We start from the raw sequence: 16,548 nt of genomic DNA on the forward strand, positions 1-16,548 counted from the left end.
GACCAGCTACTTAGCTGCAAACTACAACGAATTAATCTCCCAATATAAGTGTCAATACAATGATAGCTGAGATTAGTCTCCGAGTAACGCGTCCAGCAAAAATATATATAGAAGAAGAGTAACAAAAGAAGGAAAATCAAGCAAAGCAACAATGGAGATATGTTGATGGTCCCACAAATGGGCGTGGTCCCACCAATCGTTTTCATTGGCTGTTTTTAATTGCAATTAGTTGGAAACGGTGGACCACTCTTTCACCAGTTGGTGCCAGGCCCTAGTTCCGGAATATTTTGTGGGGAGAGCAAACTATCGGTGCACATATTTGCCTTTTAAATTGTGTTTTCTTTTTGTGCCAAAATCTTTCTGTAGTTTTAAATTTAAAAAAGATTCACCACCTTCTCTTATATTCATACTGAACCTCAAAAGCAGAATTAAGTGAAGGAAAATATTCAATTTTACAGTGTAGCTGGCCATATGCTCAATTTATCGACATTCGTCATGGATTGCATTCATAATAAGTTGTATTTAGACTTCGGACACGCTGTATGCAAGTTATTGGATTTCTCGTCCAAGTTCAATCTCATGTTCTAAACTATATCCGACATTTTCCATGAAGCCAACTCTAGCTAGAGCATTTCCATCCCAAGCATGAGCATAGATCAGTGTCAACAAACATACTTTGTCAATGGACCATATACAGATATACCAACATAAAGAAATAACCTTGGTAGAAGGTCTGCGATTGTATACCCTCATCATCCAAATTCAAGTTCTATTCTAACTCTGATTCGGGTGCTTAGTTTAATCTTCTTAACTGAACGATAGATGATTCCTCCTAATATATCTTTTCTATTTTTGAAATATCATTATATGTTTTTTATATCTGTGCATAAAGTAAGTTTTTGTTGTCAACCACGACAATAGTCTCTAAGGAAATGACAGTTTCAGCTTCGTAATTTGTAACACTACTAAAAAACCTTAAATCTAGTCGGTTCAAAGACCATGATCGCATTCGGTTTTGGACTGTGAATCATGGTCATCACCGTTTGGATACTGATTCAGTGGACTGAAAATGTGACCTACAATTGATTAAAAAAATACAAGTCACCTTAAGAACTCAGAAATAAAAGCTAAAAATAATAATCAGCCTAATTATTTAAGTGGCCGGGCTGACGCAATTACCCCCCTACAGATACATACAAATACCGGTGCTACCACTCGAGAGTCCAGTCCAGATATTTGGATGGGAAGCAGTTGCAGTAGTAGTGCAGAGAAGAAGTAGAAGTAGTAGCAGCGGCAGGGCGAGGCGAGGCGAGGCGAAAGCTTGACGCGGCAACCACCACTCGGCGGAGGTCCAGAGCTCGCAACGCAAGCTCCCAACAAGTATGCTTTTCCTGCCATCGCCCCACCTTTTTCCCGTTTCCTGCTCGCTCGCTCGCTTGCTTTTCCTGAGATGAGATCTTTGGTTTGGTTGGTTTCTTTAAGACCCGTGCGTCCAAATCACCCAGCCTTTTGATCCCAATTTCCTTCTTTTCCCTGCCCTCGCAAGGGAAAGCAAGATTCTTGTGTGAGCTAAAGGGGCCTAGCCATAGCTAGCCGCTCTTGCAACGCATCTTTTTTGACTTGTGTTTCTCACCTTCTCGATCAGTGCTAGCTGATTATGAGTAGCGCCATGGATCACTGCTTCTCTGGTACTACTGACTACTAACTGCATCCCACTTATTTCTTATAGTTATGTCCGGAAAGATTTGGTCGGCCAAGCTCTCTCTCTAAAACTCTGGCCACTTTGCACAAAAAGTGAGTTCGATCTCCCTTTCGTTGTTCCTACTCTTGTTTTCCTCTCAGCTGTGTTTTGCTGATTGGTGTGTTGTTTATGCTTTAAGGGAAGCCTTTCGGTGGCCAGTCTGACGGAGATGGCGCATGATCCGAGCCTGGGTTTCGCGGACTATTTCTCGGCTGCGGATGCCACGGCGGCGTCGGTCGCGACGCTTATGCCGACGGTGGAGGACGGGGCGCCAGAGCTGTTCGGCTTGCACGCCGACATGGAGTTTCTCGGCATGCGAGGCTTGGCCGCCATGCCAGGCGCGGCGTCGGCCGCTGCTCACAGTCACAGCAAGGCTGTGCTCATCGACGCCGGACCAGACGGCGGCTCCACGAACGCCACCATGCGCTTCCTGAGCGCCGGTCAGCAGCAGCAGCATCACCAGCCGAGCCAGGCGCCGCTTTCCCTGTCGCTGTGCCGGCCGGATGGCGTGGGCGTGACGTTGCACCAGCACCTCGGCGGCTCGTCGCGGCAGCAGCAGCCGGCACCCGGGGCATGGATGATGCACGATTATTCGGCGCCGCAGGGGCAGCACGCGGGCGCGTGGCAGCTGCGCTGCTCCAGGTTCCTCCTCCCGGCGCAGGAGCTCCTGCAGGAGTTCTGCAGCCTCCTCGTGGACGCCAGCGCCAACAAGCACGCGAAGGCGGCAACGACAAAGCCGTCGTCGCAGCAGCAGCCAGAAGACGGCGGTGACGGGTCGTCGCCGTCGGCCTCCCGGGCCCCATCGCCGCAGATCCGGGCCATGGACGCGCTGGAGCTGCAGCGGCTCAAGGACAAGCTCTACATCATGCTGGAAGAGGTGAGCGATCATCGAGCGAGGCAGCTAGCTGCTGATCTGTGAGGGGGGAAAAGGCAACAGGAAAGCACTAGGAGTTCAATTATGGTTGCCGGAAGGGTGCACCTGCGACTAGGGCAGCGAAGGGAGCCTATTCTGGGGCCTCACCCTTTGCTTTTGGAAACCTCTATTCCCTTGCCCTTCTTTAGGTACACGAGGCCGGGTCCCCTACCTAGCCGGCCGGCTGGTCGTACATGCAGCTGTGCAGCCTGCAGCAGACTCTCACACACAGTCTCTGCGCAGCGCCATGACTCTGCAAGTGCAAGCTGCCTTTCTATTCTGCATGCTGCTCTACTGCCTCTTTGCATGCCCATCCCTTGCCATTCAATACCTCAGCTCACACAAACAATTTTTACTTGTGGTACTGTGCTGCTGCTGCTGCTGCGCAGTTGCCCAATAGCTCGTGCATGTGAATTGGACTTTGCAGAGTTCTAGGGTGAGCAGATGGGCAGAGGCGACTACAAGTTACTGCACTGGCAGTTGTTACCGTTTCACTGTTACATTGGCCGTCACTTTAGTTACTGCGTCTACGTATCTGAGCTATGTACCAGCAGTACTTGTGTACGAACTAGCTAGTGGAGAAGATAGGAGCACAGGAGAGGAAAAGTATTCGTCTGTAAAAATGTTAATTCGAGCTTGTTCCATTAATTACTGCGCGATGCATGTATTCGTACGGTGCTGAAAATGTGTGCAGGTGGACAGGAGATACAGGAGGTACTGCGAGCAGATGCGGGCGCTGTCGGGCGGGTTCGAGGCGGTGGCCGGGGAGCGGGCGGCGGCGGCGTACACGGCGCTGGCGTCGCGGACGATCTCGAGGCACTTCCGGAACCTGAGGGACGGCATCCTGGCGCAGCTGCAGGCGGTGCGCAATGCGCTCGGGGAGAAGGACGTGGCCGTGCCGGGGATGACGCGTGGGGAGACGCCACGGCTGAGGGTGCTGGAGCAGTGCATCCGCCAGCAGAAGGCGTTCAACCAGGCCGGCATGATGGAGAGCCACCCGTGGCGGCCGCAGCGCGGCCTCCCCGAGCGCGCCGTCACCATCCTCCGGGCCTGGCTCTTCGAGCACTTCCTTCACCCGTAAGCACACATACCCCGATGCACGCTCTTGCACATGCTCTTATTAGTTACTAACATTAATTTAGGATTCCATTTCTGAACTCTGAGGGTTCGATCGATCAAATATAGAACAATATATTTGCAGCAAGTGCAAGTGCTTGCTAGCTAGCTATCTAGTAATCACGTCGCCACTGAGCTTGTCACACACTGGGTGGTGCTAGTGCAAGTAATTAGCGCGTGACGATTAGGTTGTGATGGTATCTACCAATCCGCTTAATAGTCTTCATATGACTTATTCCACAGTATTGTTCTTTCCGGACCACAATTTGTCTTGACAAGTGGTGCGCATCAAATGCTCAAATGTCCATCTTGCTATATTTGTCCAGCAAATGCTACTTAAGCATAGATATAATGTCACGTGTCCTTACTAATTCAGTGATGCATGCTAGCTAGATTAATTACTGGTGTACGTATCACGTATCCTTCTCCTTATTTAGTTTTTTGTTACTAAAAAGGTATACTTACAGTTGTATTTTTACTTCAAACTAGGACTCATACATAATAGTGTATGCAAGAGTACATGTTTTTTTTTTAAAAAAAAAGAGAGCCCAAACTAACATCTTGTTTATATGCCCCATTCAAATTATCTCAGGTATCCAAGCGACGTGGATAAGCACATTCTGGCACGCCAGACGGGCCTCTCGCGGAGCCAGGTACGTACGTACACTATATAGTTGATCTGAACTAATCATGCATCCATGTTTCTATAAAAAAAGGTAAATATTTATCAACGTTGCTGTGTGTCGGTCGTCGGAGAATAATATTGCTTGCTAAACATATATGCAATTGCGTGTTGCGCCCCACCGATTCGATCCACGTTGTGTAGATAGCACATCAATTCATTGGTTGCCATGTCAAGGTCGTGACATGTCCTCTTGTGCTCACAAATGTTTCGAGAAAAGATTCTTTGTCCATGATCCGCGTTCCTCTCTCATTACAACGACACAATGACATATGCTGGTCGCAGGTGTCCAATTGGTTCATCAATGCGAGGGTGAGGCTGTGGAAGCCAATGGTGGAGGAGATGTACGTGGAAGAGATGAAGGACGGCCAGGATGGCGGCAGCAGCGGGGGCCAGCAGAGCCTAAACCCTAACCCTAGCTGCAGCCACGCCTCCGAGGCGCACGGCGGCGGCGGGCATGGCGTCGATGAGACAGATGGTGGTGACAACGGTGATGACCGGAAGCCGACGCGGGAGCAGCTCCTGCACGACGCGGGCTCGCTAGCTTCGATCGTGAACATCGGCGGCGTGGCGCGCGCGGGCGCCGCCAAAGGCGCGCGGCTGGAGAACTTCGGCCTCATGGACCACCTCGACTTCGACGCGTACGACGGCCAGCAGGGGGGCTTCGGTGGCGCCGGCGGCGTGTCCCTAACGCTAGGCCTGCAGCAGCACGACTCGCACGACGGCGGCGTGAACATCGCGTTCGGCGCGCCGCAGTCCGAGCACCACGGCGGAGCCGCGGGGTATCTGTTCACGGCCGGGGAGCAGATGGTGGAGGGCGGCGCCGTGCACCCGGGGCACGGTCACCACGTCCAGTTCGGTGCGGCCAGCATTGACGGCGAGGCGGCGCACGGGCCGCAGGAGCACTACAGGGGCCTGAGCGCTGGGTTTCACCTGCTGCGCGACTTGGCCGGGTGATCCACATCTGCCTGGGTGCCAACTTTGCGATGGGGATGTCGCACCGGCGCCTAGCGGATGGCATGCGACATGCTGTGTGCTACAGGTTTTGCTTGGCTCATGCCGCTCTCGGCGCCGGGGCAGGTCTCTGTCGATCTCCAACGCCGACTCGGCTGTGGCTGCCTGAATTATGTAGCGTATACAGTGCAGCAGCAGAGGATCGAGTAGACGCGCGGTGCAATCGTGAGGGCCGGACCGAGTAGTTTGGACGCAGGTGCATGCAGCTAGCTAGCTTACGGACCGGACTTGTATAGTGGACACATGCAGCTTGATTGTTTGTCAAACTGGTGGACGATTCAACTCAATCACGCCAGGTGATATTGCTGGTAGAATGTTCGTCATCAATTCATGCATGGCCATGAAATGGGTACGTATTATGTGATTCTTGTAGCTAGCGCATGGCACTGCAGAAGCTTGTTCTACACGTGTGTCCCTGCATTTAAAAGAGAGAGCAGGCGCTACTACGTACCTGGATACAGACATATGCTAGAATTTATGGTATAATAAATTTAGCACTTTTCAGATAACATTGCTGTCTTTCAGTACTAAGTACAGGATATTGGCTATTACTTTTACAGTTTTGCTGGATATTAGGTGACTGAGATCTTGCAAAGCTCTCGGTCACCTCAATTTGAACTAGAAATTGAGATTATGGGTGGGGATTTAGGGTTTGGGATTGGGGATTTAGTGTTTTTGGTGGGAATTTACATATGCCCGATAGAGTTAGAGGGTCGCCGGGGAGGCCGAACGGATTGGCGATGATGGTGGGCAGGATGGCAAGGCAGCGGGGACACCACCCCTGTGGTGGCGGAGGACTGCCGTTGGGCGAAGAAGGTCAGGGGGAGCACCATAGTCTCTGTGGTTAGCAACATGGAGGTTGGCGACAACAAATCTGATGGAGGGAGCCACCGGAGACGGAAGAGGAGAGCTCCGTCGGACTTGAAGAAGAAAGGGGTTTGCCGGCAAAAATGGAGGGAGGAGGTGTGCCGGCATTGGAGATGGGCGGGGAGGGGGGGGTGGAGGTGTCAGGTTTGGCGGCGACGTCTTGTGTCAAGGTGGGATCGGAGAAAAAGAACGGGAGACATGGAGAGAGAAAGAGGAGAGGCCGAAAGGGGATAAGGTATAAAAGAGAAGCTGGACTAAATGGTTGGATCTAGATCAAACCGTATAAAAATAATTGAGATAAATACAATATTTCAGACATCTGAGAAGGAGCCGGATCGATACTTTATGAGCAGTCTCACATGCACCTACAGGATCTGAAGCTGGTAGCATTCAAATGACATAATATTTCTCTAGTGTAAAGTGTAATGCATCTTATGCATGCATGCATGCATGGTGTTCCAATGTTCTCCTTCAGTCCTTCAGCTACATTTGCAAACATGCAATATGGACGCATCAGCATTTGAACCAAGACTGCAAACTCATGACATTGTCATGCATAAATGAGATAAATATACAATTGAGCCCATGCATGTACACTGACACTTGTACATAGGCAAGAAAATTAAAAAAAATATCTACTACTTCAAAAAAATACGTAGGGGTTCCTGTACTTCTCGCACCAGGCAGGACGTCCTGCCACCTCTCCACTGAGCTCTAACAGCTCCAATCCCGATCTCTTCTCTTCCTCCCCGTCGTGTTCCTGTCATGGTGCCACCCTCACCATCGTGGCATCGCCTTCGCCCCTCCGCTTTCCCATCCCACATGAATAAAGTTGGAGGCGCGCGGCCCAAGCAAAGGCCCTGGTACTTGTTGCCAACGTGCTGGATCATGACGCCTGCTTTGGTAGGGGCTAGGGTTAGGGTTTGGCTTGGCTCGGTCACCGCCAGCCCCGACGCCGATGCGCCGTGCATGACGGCGGTGAATTGCCTCTATATCGTGGCCGCCTCCGCGGAGGCTAGCGCCACCGCGCTGCAGTGGTGGGCGGTGTCGTTCCTCAACGATGAGGCCCGGGCGGGTGTGGATGGGGAATGGCTCGCGGCCGTGCTGCGATCGCGGGTGACTGTCGCGCTACTGGCGAATCTAGCGGCGCATGTGTTCCTCGTCTTCGTTCTCGCGCTTAAGGTGATTGCCTCGGTTTCTCTTCTCCTTCCCCGCTTGTGGGAGGCTACCTGCATGCTATTGATGTTGTTGCGGATTTGAATGGAGCGTTGTACTGATTGAGCTCATGGAGGTGGGTTTCGGTCCTGGGGGGCTAATCGCTTTAGCTTGCTGTGTGCTATTCATTGATGTTCAGGTGGGTTGTAAGCTGCTCTTTTGATGTGTTAATTTTGATTAGACAAAGGCTTTGTTGGTTGTCTGCTTTTTCTCGTGTCCTCATTGTTTAATAACTTCAAGAAGCACAGAGTTGGAAGTTGGCCCCGAAATGGAAGTATTTTAATAGAGGAACGCGTTGATTGAATTTGTGAACTTTGGATTTTCAGTTTGGGGTGTAATATTGGAATAAGCAAAATGTATGTTCTTGTAGCAGTGGAAGTGTTGGTGTTTGTTTGCACATTTAGCTGCAAATCCTTAGCTTATGCAGTTCTACAATCGTCAAGGGACGAAAGGTCTAGAATGGAAGTTTAATGGTGTAGTTTGAAACTTTGAATGAGGAATGCTTGTCACTGTAATGCGATGCATACTATCATTTATCTGGATGAGAATTCTTCTAGGATAGTTTCATGTTTTGATTGCTGGGGTGATAGCCATAAAATGGTAAACACTGGCATGCTTTGGAAGGGTGCTAATCATTGGATAGAAATGTTGGTATAAATGTTAAGGTTAAGGCAGTACTTCAATATCAAATGGTGTGTCATAGTGGACTAGAATATCAGAAAGAATATATAGCATGAATCTTAACTGTCATTCTGTTATGTTCTCTCAGAGGATGCTTTTGTCAAGTGCTTGTGTGAACAGAACAAGGATCGAACACCTGGTGCGATGAAGATCATGGAGCCTTGTTAATGACCTTTTCTGCATATCAATTTTATACCAAAGTTGTATCTCTTGTTGTTGTCTCCATTTCCACCCAATTTTAGGATTTTTTTGTTGAGTAGTTTTGGAGATATTCGGGTTTGTATGTTTGTTGTTTGATTGCGATAGTTTTCAGTGCTGTCTTTAGACACCATTTAGGTGACCTTAGAGATATGATAAAATTATGTTTTCACAATATAGCTCTTATTTTGTAGTTTTTAAATATGTATTTATTTGCTATCATATCTGTAGTACAAAAATAGATACGAAAAAGATAAGCACTGCGATGCTGGACAATATCTCTTCATTCAGGTGTGTGTCCTTTGCGCCGTAGGTGTCGAATCTGCAGCTACATGTGCGGCTGGAGGACCGCGCGATGGACTGCATCATCCGCCCACCTACCACTGTCGAGGATCATTTCATGCAGGATTGTTGAATTCGGGTATGATGCTATTTCAATAAGCGTAGTTATCCCACTATTACTTATCACTATTATTGCTACTACATGCTATATGAGTCTGTGGTGAACAATGACTTTAGTGTTTGCAGTGCTTCTACAATGTTAACAATGTTCTGTCTTTAGTATTGTAACTTTATATACTTGAATTTTGTTGGTAACTTCATATATAATCATCAAGATACTTCAATGATGATGGTTGGTTTTAGAGGAGTCAATAATATTATCGTATGCAAATTTTTAGCTCTTATTGCAACGCATGGGTATTCAACTAGTAACTGTAGAAATAAGTATCTGCAATCGCGTGAAGAATCAAAATACATCAAAGAGGTCGATTGCTTGTTCCAAAACAATAAATAAATAGAAGAGTGGTCGATTGCAATCCTAGCACAACCGTGCATGTCAAATTGTTATTCTTTGGTTGTTTGCCGCAAACAACAATCATTAGGCATACTTAAACAAAACTTGAAATGTTCTTCGAGATCATAATGACGGATTTTGTGTAAAGCTCCGGAGATTTTGTTAGGTGGGAGGTCACTCTCATATATATGATCTCATCATTTGCAAAGTTGTGGCGTCACTACAGGGAGGAGAACAAAAGACATCCATCACCAATGTTGTTATCTCAAAAATTAAACCCTTCATCACTAGCACCGTGCTTTACATGCTCAAGATTCGTTGTAGTACAGGAAGCAGTGGAAATCATATTTTCAAAGAAGTACTAGTAAACTGGACCTTGGCTAACCCTTCGTCAGTAGTTAGCAAGAAAGTTTGGCAAACTTAGGAAATCTCAGGCCATCAACCCTAAATTTGTGCTGTCCTATTATCTGAACATAAAAGGATCGGTGATACTTTAAGAGGAGAGATGAATTAGGATCAATTAAAACTATTACTCAAACTCATAAGATAAACATATTCCAATTTCTATCTAAATATGTTTTAGATTTATCTAGCGTTTTTACTTTACTGAAATAAAAATTTTACACTTAGAAACCAATCCTACCAACTACACATGATAATTCTAGGAAAGGTATATATAGAATAGTAAATGTAAGAAATAAGTATGGTATGTAAAGAGTAGAGAGAATGCAAACACTCAACAAGATAAATTTTTCTCACTGTATCGATGGATTGCCATCCATCACCCTTAGTTTACGTTAGAGCATTTTGCAAAGGCCAAGATCCATGGTCGGATAATTCTGTGGATAGTTGTTAGATCTCTCCACTCACAAATGAGTCTCCTACTAGGACTCTTCCAGATACTCACTGCCATTTTCACTATGGTCGTGCTTCACCACTCTGGTACGAGCTACTCCTTGACAACCTTCTCGGAGGGTTTCGTCAGACAAGAACATCTCCAAACCGTCTAGGTACTGGCAAGCACAAAGAGTAATAAGTATGAACCACTCACTTGATCCAACCCTAGGCTAATCACCTAACTAGATGTACAATAGGGCTAAACTAACACTTATCAAGTCCTTAGTCTTGTGCTAATTTTCTTGGTCTTCAATGTGTTCAACTTTAGTGGTGTGTCTATTTATAGCCCTAACTCCCAAAACTAGCAGTTGCCTATTGGGCTTAGAAAACTGTGAACATCACATGTTTCGGTGCTAAGCAACATGTGCTCACCGGAACTACAACAAAAACTAGTTGTTGGAGCCCACTGTCATATCACCGAATGATTTTTCAATCTTCTAGTTCACACACCGGAACATCAAGAGAGTGTATTTCACCAACTCCGAGCCGAGCAAACCTTTTTTTTTTTTGTAAACTTCTTCCAATGAACCTTCTGGTGATTATTGAATCATCTGGTAGAGCTTACGATGAGTATTGTGCCTGGACTTCTTCACTTGGACCCTTTCTAGAAATTTGTTCCAGTGTAACCTTCCCGTGATCATCGGATCATTCGGTGAAGCTTTTGGTGAGTATTATGCATGGACTTCTTATTGCTAAGCTATATGTTCTAAATTCTTGATGTTTACACATTAGTTGAATAACCACCATGATACCTAATTGTTCCCTCTTTTATGATAGAATTATAAATAATTCTGTAATTGGTTCCAACTTTACCAAATCTGATTTTAGCTAGCAAAGGAATGTCTATATTCATTATTATTCAATAAAACAGGTAAACAACCAAATATTAACAGGCCTAATAGGCTTACTACTCCCCTATAAGTTGGGATCCAGATCCTCTGACTTCACAAGGGTCAAGTCATAGGTGAACAATGTGTTTCCAGAGGTGCTACCAAAGTCAAACACTGTAGCAACTCTATGGTTTAAATACTTCTGTAGTGATTTTACTTTTCACATGCATACTGTGCCATTGCATCTTATACATCCATCTGAGATCTAACGGCTAACAACATTTTGAAATCACCATAACTTCAAATTCTCTCAAGTCAGATGATCCTGGTTTAGCAGAATCCTATTGGGCAAGAACAACTTTCTAGCTTGGCCATATCCAAGTAAGTTAGTAGTTGTTTGGTTGGAGTTCAAATTTTGGCTAGCTACAAAAAAAAGGTATGTCTAGGAGATTCCTTCACAAAGCTAAGGCCATTTCTGGCGCCCGAATTGCTTGTTTGAGCTGCCTAGGGCAACCAAAGCCCATGCCCCTATGATGTGGCAGTAGTGATAGGTCATGCCAAAAGCATTTATTGCTTTATATCTAAGCCTCAATCGATAATATCATTCAAATCGTGATTCCAATTTGTAATCCATCTGAACCATTGTATTCCTTACATTAAATCAATAAATCATCAAGATCCATATTGGCTATGTTTTTGTGCTAAAATATTTATTGGTATGTGGAGCCCATATGTCATAGCAGTAGATGAAACTGCTTTGGCAGTGTTTCTGGTGTTTGGCATGGTAGCCATCCAAACATCTTAAAATTGTTCCATAATTTGGCCATGCCCAGGTTTTGGTCATGACCAAATTTTTTGTTGGAACACCGGTGACACAAACCAAACAAGCCCTGAGGCTCAAATTAAGAACCATCAGATATGAGGTTGGGCTACTGCCAATTGGGCTGATGTCACAGACTTGATCGGATCTAAGAGATGGAGAGCGAGATATCGGAGTCGAGAGAAGAGAGGAGGTAGCCGAACGCTAGAGAAGTGTTCTGGAGTTCTCTATTGTCAGTTCATCGATAGTTCATCTTGTCTTTGTTGGTGTCTTATATACGCGCCAGCGCCCGAATATACTTGATCGCTCACACCTAAGTCCTGATAGATGGGCTTGGCTAAGAGGAAGAGTTGCGGTAATATGAATATGAAGCCCCGATAGGAATGGAAATAAAGCTCGAGGCTTGCGAGCAAGCTCGGGCTCAAAAAAGGCTCGGCTCGGCTTGGGGGCCAAACGAGTCGAGCCTGAGCTAGCTCGCAAGCGGCTTGTTGACACAGTCTAGGGAACCTAGCCCACACATGCTGCTATTTAGGTTTAGGGTTCCACCATAGACCAACAAAAGTCACAACACTCGCCACTTGATTTCCAAATCACTAAGGGCACCGACCAAAGGTGTCACCGCCCTCATCAGCTGCCAGACCTCATCCCGTACTCTCGCCGTGCCGTTGGTGCCGCCTCTCCATGTCTCCACCCACGGGCCACCGTTGTCGCCCTCTTGTTGCCTCTCCACGACTCTACCCACGATGAGATTCCATGTCCCAGCGGCGGCCTACGGGGTGCGGGAGCCAAAGGAGGCGGCCACGTGGTGCCACTTGGCTATGCTAGGTGCGCGTTGACAAGGCGGCTGTAGCGTCTCGACGGAGGGCTCGAGACACTACTACAAAACCATGGATCACTACTGGTTGCAAAGGGCCTTTCACTTCCAATTTTGCATCCCACAGTGATTGGTCGGTAGTGAAAGTTCGAGCCAATCACTGCCAGTTGCACAATTGGCATTGTTGCCCCTTCCAAAAAACAAAAAAAATAAGTTGACTTGATTTCGAGCCAGCTTAGTTGCCGCTCTCGTCGAGCGGGCGGTGCTCCCGCCACCATCGGAGAGGAAGTCGGTGTCGTGCCCGTGCTCCACCCCCGCAGCTGGGCTCGAGAGCTGCCCAGAGCACATGATTGGTGATGAGATCGAAGTCAGAGGGGAACCCACTAGTGAGTGACATGTCGGTGGAGCTCGGCCTTGCTGCCACCACCGCCGCTACACAAGAAAACACGATGTCATGAAGGCCATCATCACAACACACACGCATTCCCAAAGAATTCAAACCCAAATCCTTCCGCACAATTGCAAGGCAGCTCGAGCAGCAACCCAATCTCGCACCATATTCTGCAAATTTTAGCTCATTCATCATGAACGCAGCTCCAAAATGTGCACTTCTGGTGCAAAATCCTATCCCTGAAACATGACCAAACCCCACGAGAAAACCAACTGAAACTTGACCCACAAATCTAGGAGCGGTCACGCCTGGAGCCCCAGCGCCCCACCCAAATCTGGATCTGCACACACGATCTCCTCCTTGAGCTCGGGCATCTCCCCCTTCTTGGTGGTGGAGAAGTACTTGGAGTCGTGCCCGCTCATCTCACCCCGGCGAGCCGAGCCTTCCCTGCCGACGAAGCTCCATCACAGCCGATGATCACGGGGTGGGGTCGCTTGATCTTGCAGGTTGTGGCAGTGGGTGGAGAGGGAGAAGGCTGTAAGGGGAGGGGGTGGGAGTTTGGGGATTTTTGAGATCGGGAGGTGGGGCGGCAACGACAATAGTGGATATCAGATCAATTATGCAGCAACGAGGGACCGTGTAGCACCCTGAGTTTTAGCATTTAAAAATATAGCAAAATTCACTCATTTTTAAAAAAATTCTAACTATTAAACCAGTATAAAATCAAGAATTGAAATTCAAATTGATTTAAGTTCTTTTGAATTCAAACATCTCCCAAATCTTGATGTTTCCATTTCAAATCTTTTTCCTAATTCAAATACCCATATCCGAATTAACGCCAAACCCAATTCTGAATCCAGCTTCAAATATTCGAATACTCTTATTTGAATTGATGCCAAATACAAATCTAGATCCAAATTCAAATAAATTCAAATGCTCTTATTTTAATTTAATCCCAAATATCTCAAATCCAGACTCATTCTAATCGTCATCGGTTTCATATTCAAATGCAATTTTGAATCGTTCGTGATTTATTCACATTCCTTCTCGATCAATCGCTTCGCAAATTGAATTTAGATCATTTCGAATCAAGTTCTAAGTTCAAATCTTGTATTCAAATCATCGTTCCAACATAATGTCCATTTCATATTCAAATCCAACTGAATTACGCCAATCCGATTCAATACAACTGATTCAATTTGAATTGTTACAAATCCATCTCATTGATTTATAATTCATGTTCTCTCTCACTCTCGATCACCACACAACCACTAGCACCTCCCTCCCGCTAATATTTTCACCGGAGTAGCTAAATCCAATCACATTATCTCCATTTTCTCTCCTATTCACACCACCATTCTCTGATCTTTCATCAGATGGAAAAAGCCATTTTCCTCTCCTCCTCCCTTCCTTCACCCGCAAGCAACCATCGACACCATACATACACACATGCATGCAATGAACAAGCACACACCCACCGCACAAGCACAAGAGAAACACCGTGCAGCATCCCAGCCCTTGCCCGTGCCGTCGACGCCATGCTGTCGATCTGCGCCATCGCGTCGCACTATTTCGCATGCACGCCGATCCCTTGCGTCGCTCAATTTCACACTGCTGCACTGTCCCCTAGCGTCGTGGCCCCGGTCTGCCCAAGGCTACCACGTCGTCGCTCGCACGTGCACTGCACCGTGCTGTCACAGTACGTGCTGCCTGCCCGTGCCGCTGTCCAGCCATTTCATCATTGAGCCGCTTCTCCGGCTGACCTTCCTGTCTACTGGTCCACGTCATGCAGCCACGCCCGCGTCACCATGGTGCGAGGCCGCTACTCACGCCGCACCATGCGTTGTCCCAGCCACGCCACCTCCTACTCCACCTCTACGGCCTTTTGTGCCATTATCACCCAACACCTCTGTGGGCACCCCCTTCTCCTCTCTTCCCGCTCCTCATTGTCACGACCGTCGTAGTTCGGTCGAGCCATCGCATCATGTCACTCTACCGCACACATGCGTAGCACCGCCTGCATCCCCTTTGCGTCACTCGCGTCGTGCCACGTCGCGCCCATGTGCTTCCCAGCTGACCTTCACAAACTATCACGCACCATCGTGCATTGTGCCGCCATCATACACACGCTACGCCTACCAAGTTCACTGCTCCAGCTGGACCCGATCCTCTGGGGCGCCTCCCTTTTCTCCTTCGGCACTCATCTCACTCCCTCTCTTCCTCCCACCGTTGTTTCTCCCTCCGGTGCCGCTGCTGGCTCCTCTGGCCAACTGCCCTACAACCACCTCCACCTCTTCGGTCGCTCTCTCCCATCTCTCTTGATGCCCCTCTCACCTCCGGTCTCTCTCCCATATCTCTCGTCCGGCCTCCCTTGCTCCGAGCCGCACGCACGAGCAAAACCACCCGGCCTTATCTCTTGGCCTCTCCTCCCCCTCATTGCCGTGTGGGCCTACTGGTCGGTCCACCAATCCCCGAACCGAGTCTACTACGCGGTACTGCCCCTACGCACAATTCCGGCCTACGGTACACAACCCCTCACAATTCCCTCCGGTTCACAAATCTACAGACTAAGTCCACAAAATAGTCCTCTCTTTCTTTTCATAGAATTTCTATTTCTCACAAATCTTTCGAGCGTCATATCTCTCTGTTTCAACTCTGATTTTGGCGATTATTTCGCTGATATTCCTCTAAAATCATAATCCATCTCCCTGCCAAATCCTGTAGTCTTTGGAGCTCCATTTATTTTCTCGTTCGGTATTTATTTTCGTATTGCGATGTTTAACTAGAATTAGCTTCATCTTTTAATTAAAGTTGAGTTTAGATAATTCAATGACCATGTTTAGGTTATAATCATAGATTAGTTGCTTATCTTAATCTAGATTAGAGTAGATTTAATCCTTTTTTAATTAATAATAACTATTATAATAACTAAAGAATTAATCTTTTAATTAAATATTTAGAAGTAGATTATCATTTTATGCCACAGGTTATAGATTAATCTTGGTTTAACAATGTAATAGATTAACCAATGCAGCTGATAAATAAATAAATATCAGTCATTAGAATATAATAGAATAATTTAACATTAGTAATTAATTATCCTCTTTAATTAATTAATTAATTAGATTAATGCAGTAATTTAACCAAATTAATTACATGCATGTTTTTACCATAGCAATAGTGTATACCTTAATTAGAGTGGCCGTTAAGTAACACTAAGTAATTTAAGTTTAATTACTAGATAACCTTGGTTTAGTGCTATAGATTAGAATAATTAATCTGGTACTTAAGCACATGATCACCTAGGGTTACACTTACATATATATGTATATATGATCACATACATATATATGTAAGTATCACACATACGTTTATAACTATCGTCTTCCGGCAGTTAAGCTAATAGACACTCACCTAGTTGTTGATGGCTTGATTAGGTTTTCTATTAGGTTAATAAAATAACTAGGTTAACAACTTGACCTAGCCTTGCGAGATAACCTCGCTAGACTTTGTATGATAGCTCTACTTAGCTAAGAGTTGCCGATCATCTTTCCACTAGGTTAGCTTTCGTCG

At 46.7% G+C, this 16,548-nt stretch overlaps 1 protein-coding gene across 2 annotated transcripts; it reads left to right on the forward strand.

Moving 5' to 3' along the window:
• Positions 1-1,221: 1,221 nt before the first annotated feature.
• Positions 1,222-5,822, forward strand: LOC133911459 (homeobox protein BEL1 homolog). Of its 2 annotated transcripts, none has more exons than XM_062353703.1 (6): positions 1,222-1,380; positions 1,730-1,794; positions 1,881-2,618; positions 3,349-3,731; positions 4,363-4,423; positions 4,738-5,822. In XM_062353703.1, the coding sequence occupies exons 3-6, from the start codon at positions 1,911-1,913 to the stop codon at positions 5,407-5,409; spliced, it is 1,824 nt and encodes a 607-aa protein (XP_062209687.1). In that variant the 5' UTR covers positions 1,222-1,380; positions 1,730-1,794; positions 1,881-1,910; the 3' UTR covers positions 5,410-5,822. The 2 variants fall into 2 exon arrangements, with proteins under 2 accessions (XP_062209687.1, XP_062209688.1); XM_062353704.1 differs by having other exon boundaries at positions 1,886-2,618.
• Positions 5,823-16,548: the final 10,726 nt, after the last annotated feature.

Source organism: Phragmites australis, chromosome 3, assembly GCF_958298935.1.
Source record: "Phragmites australis chromosome 3, lpPhrAust1.1, whole genome shotgun sequence".
Lineage (NCBI taxonomy): Eukaryota > Viridiplantae > Streptophyta > Magnoliopsida > Poales > Poaceae > Phragmites > Phragmites australis.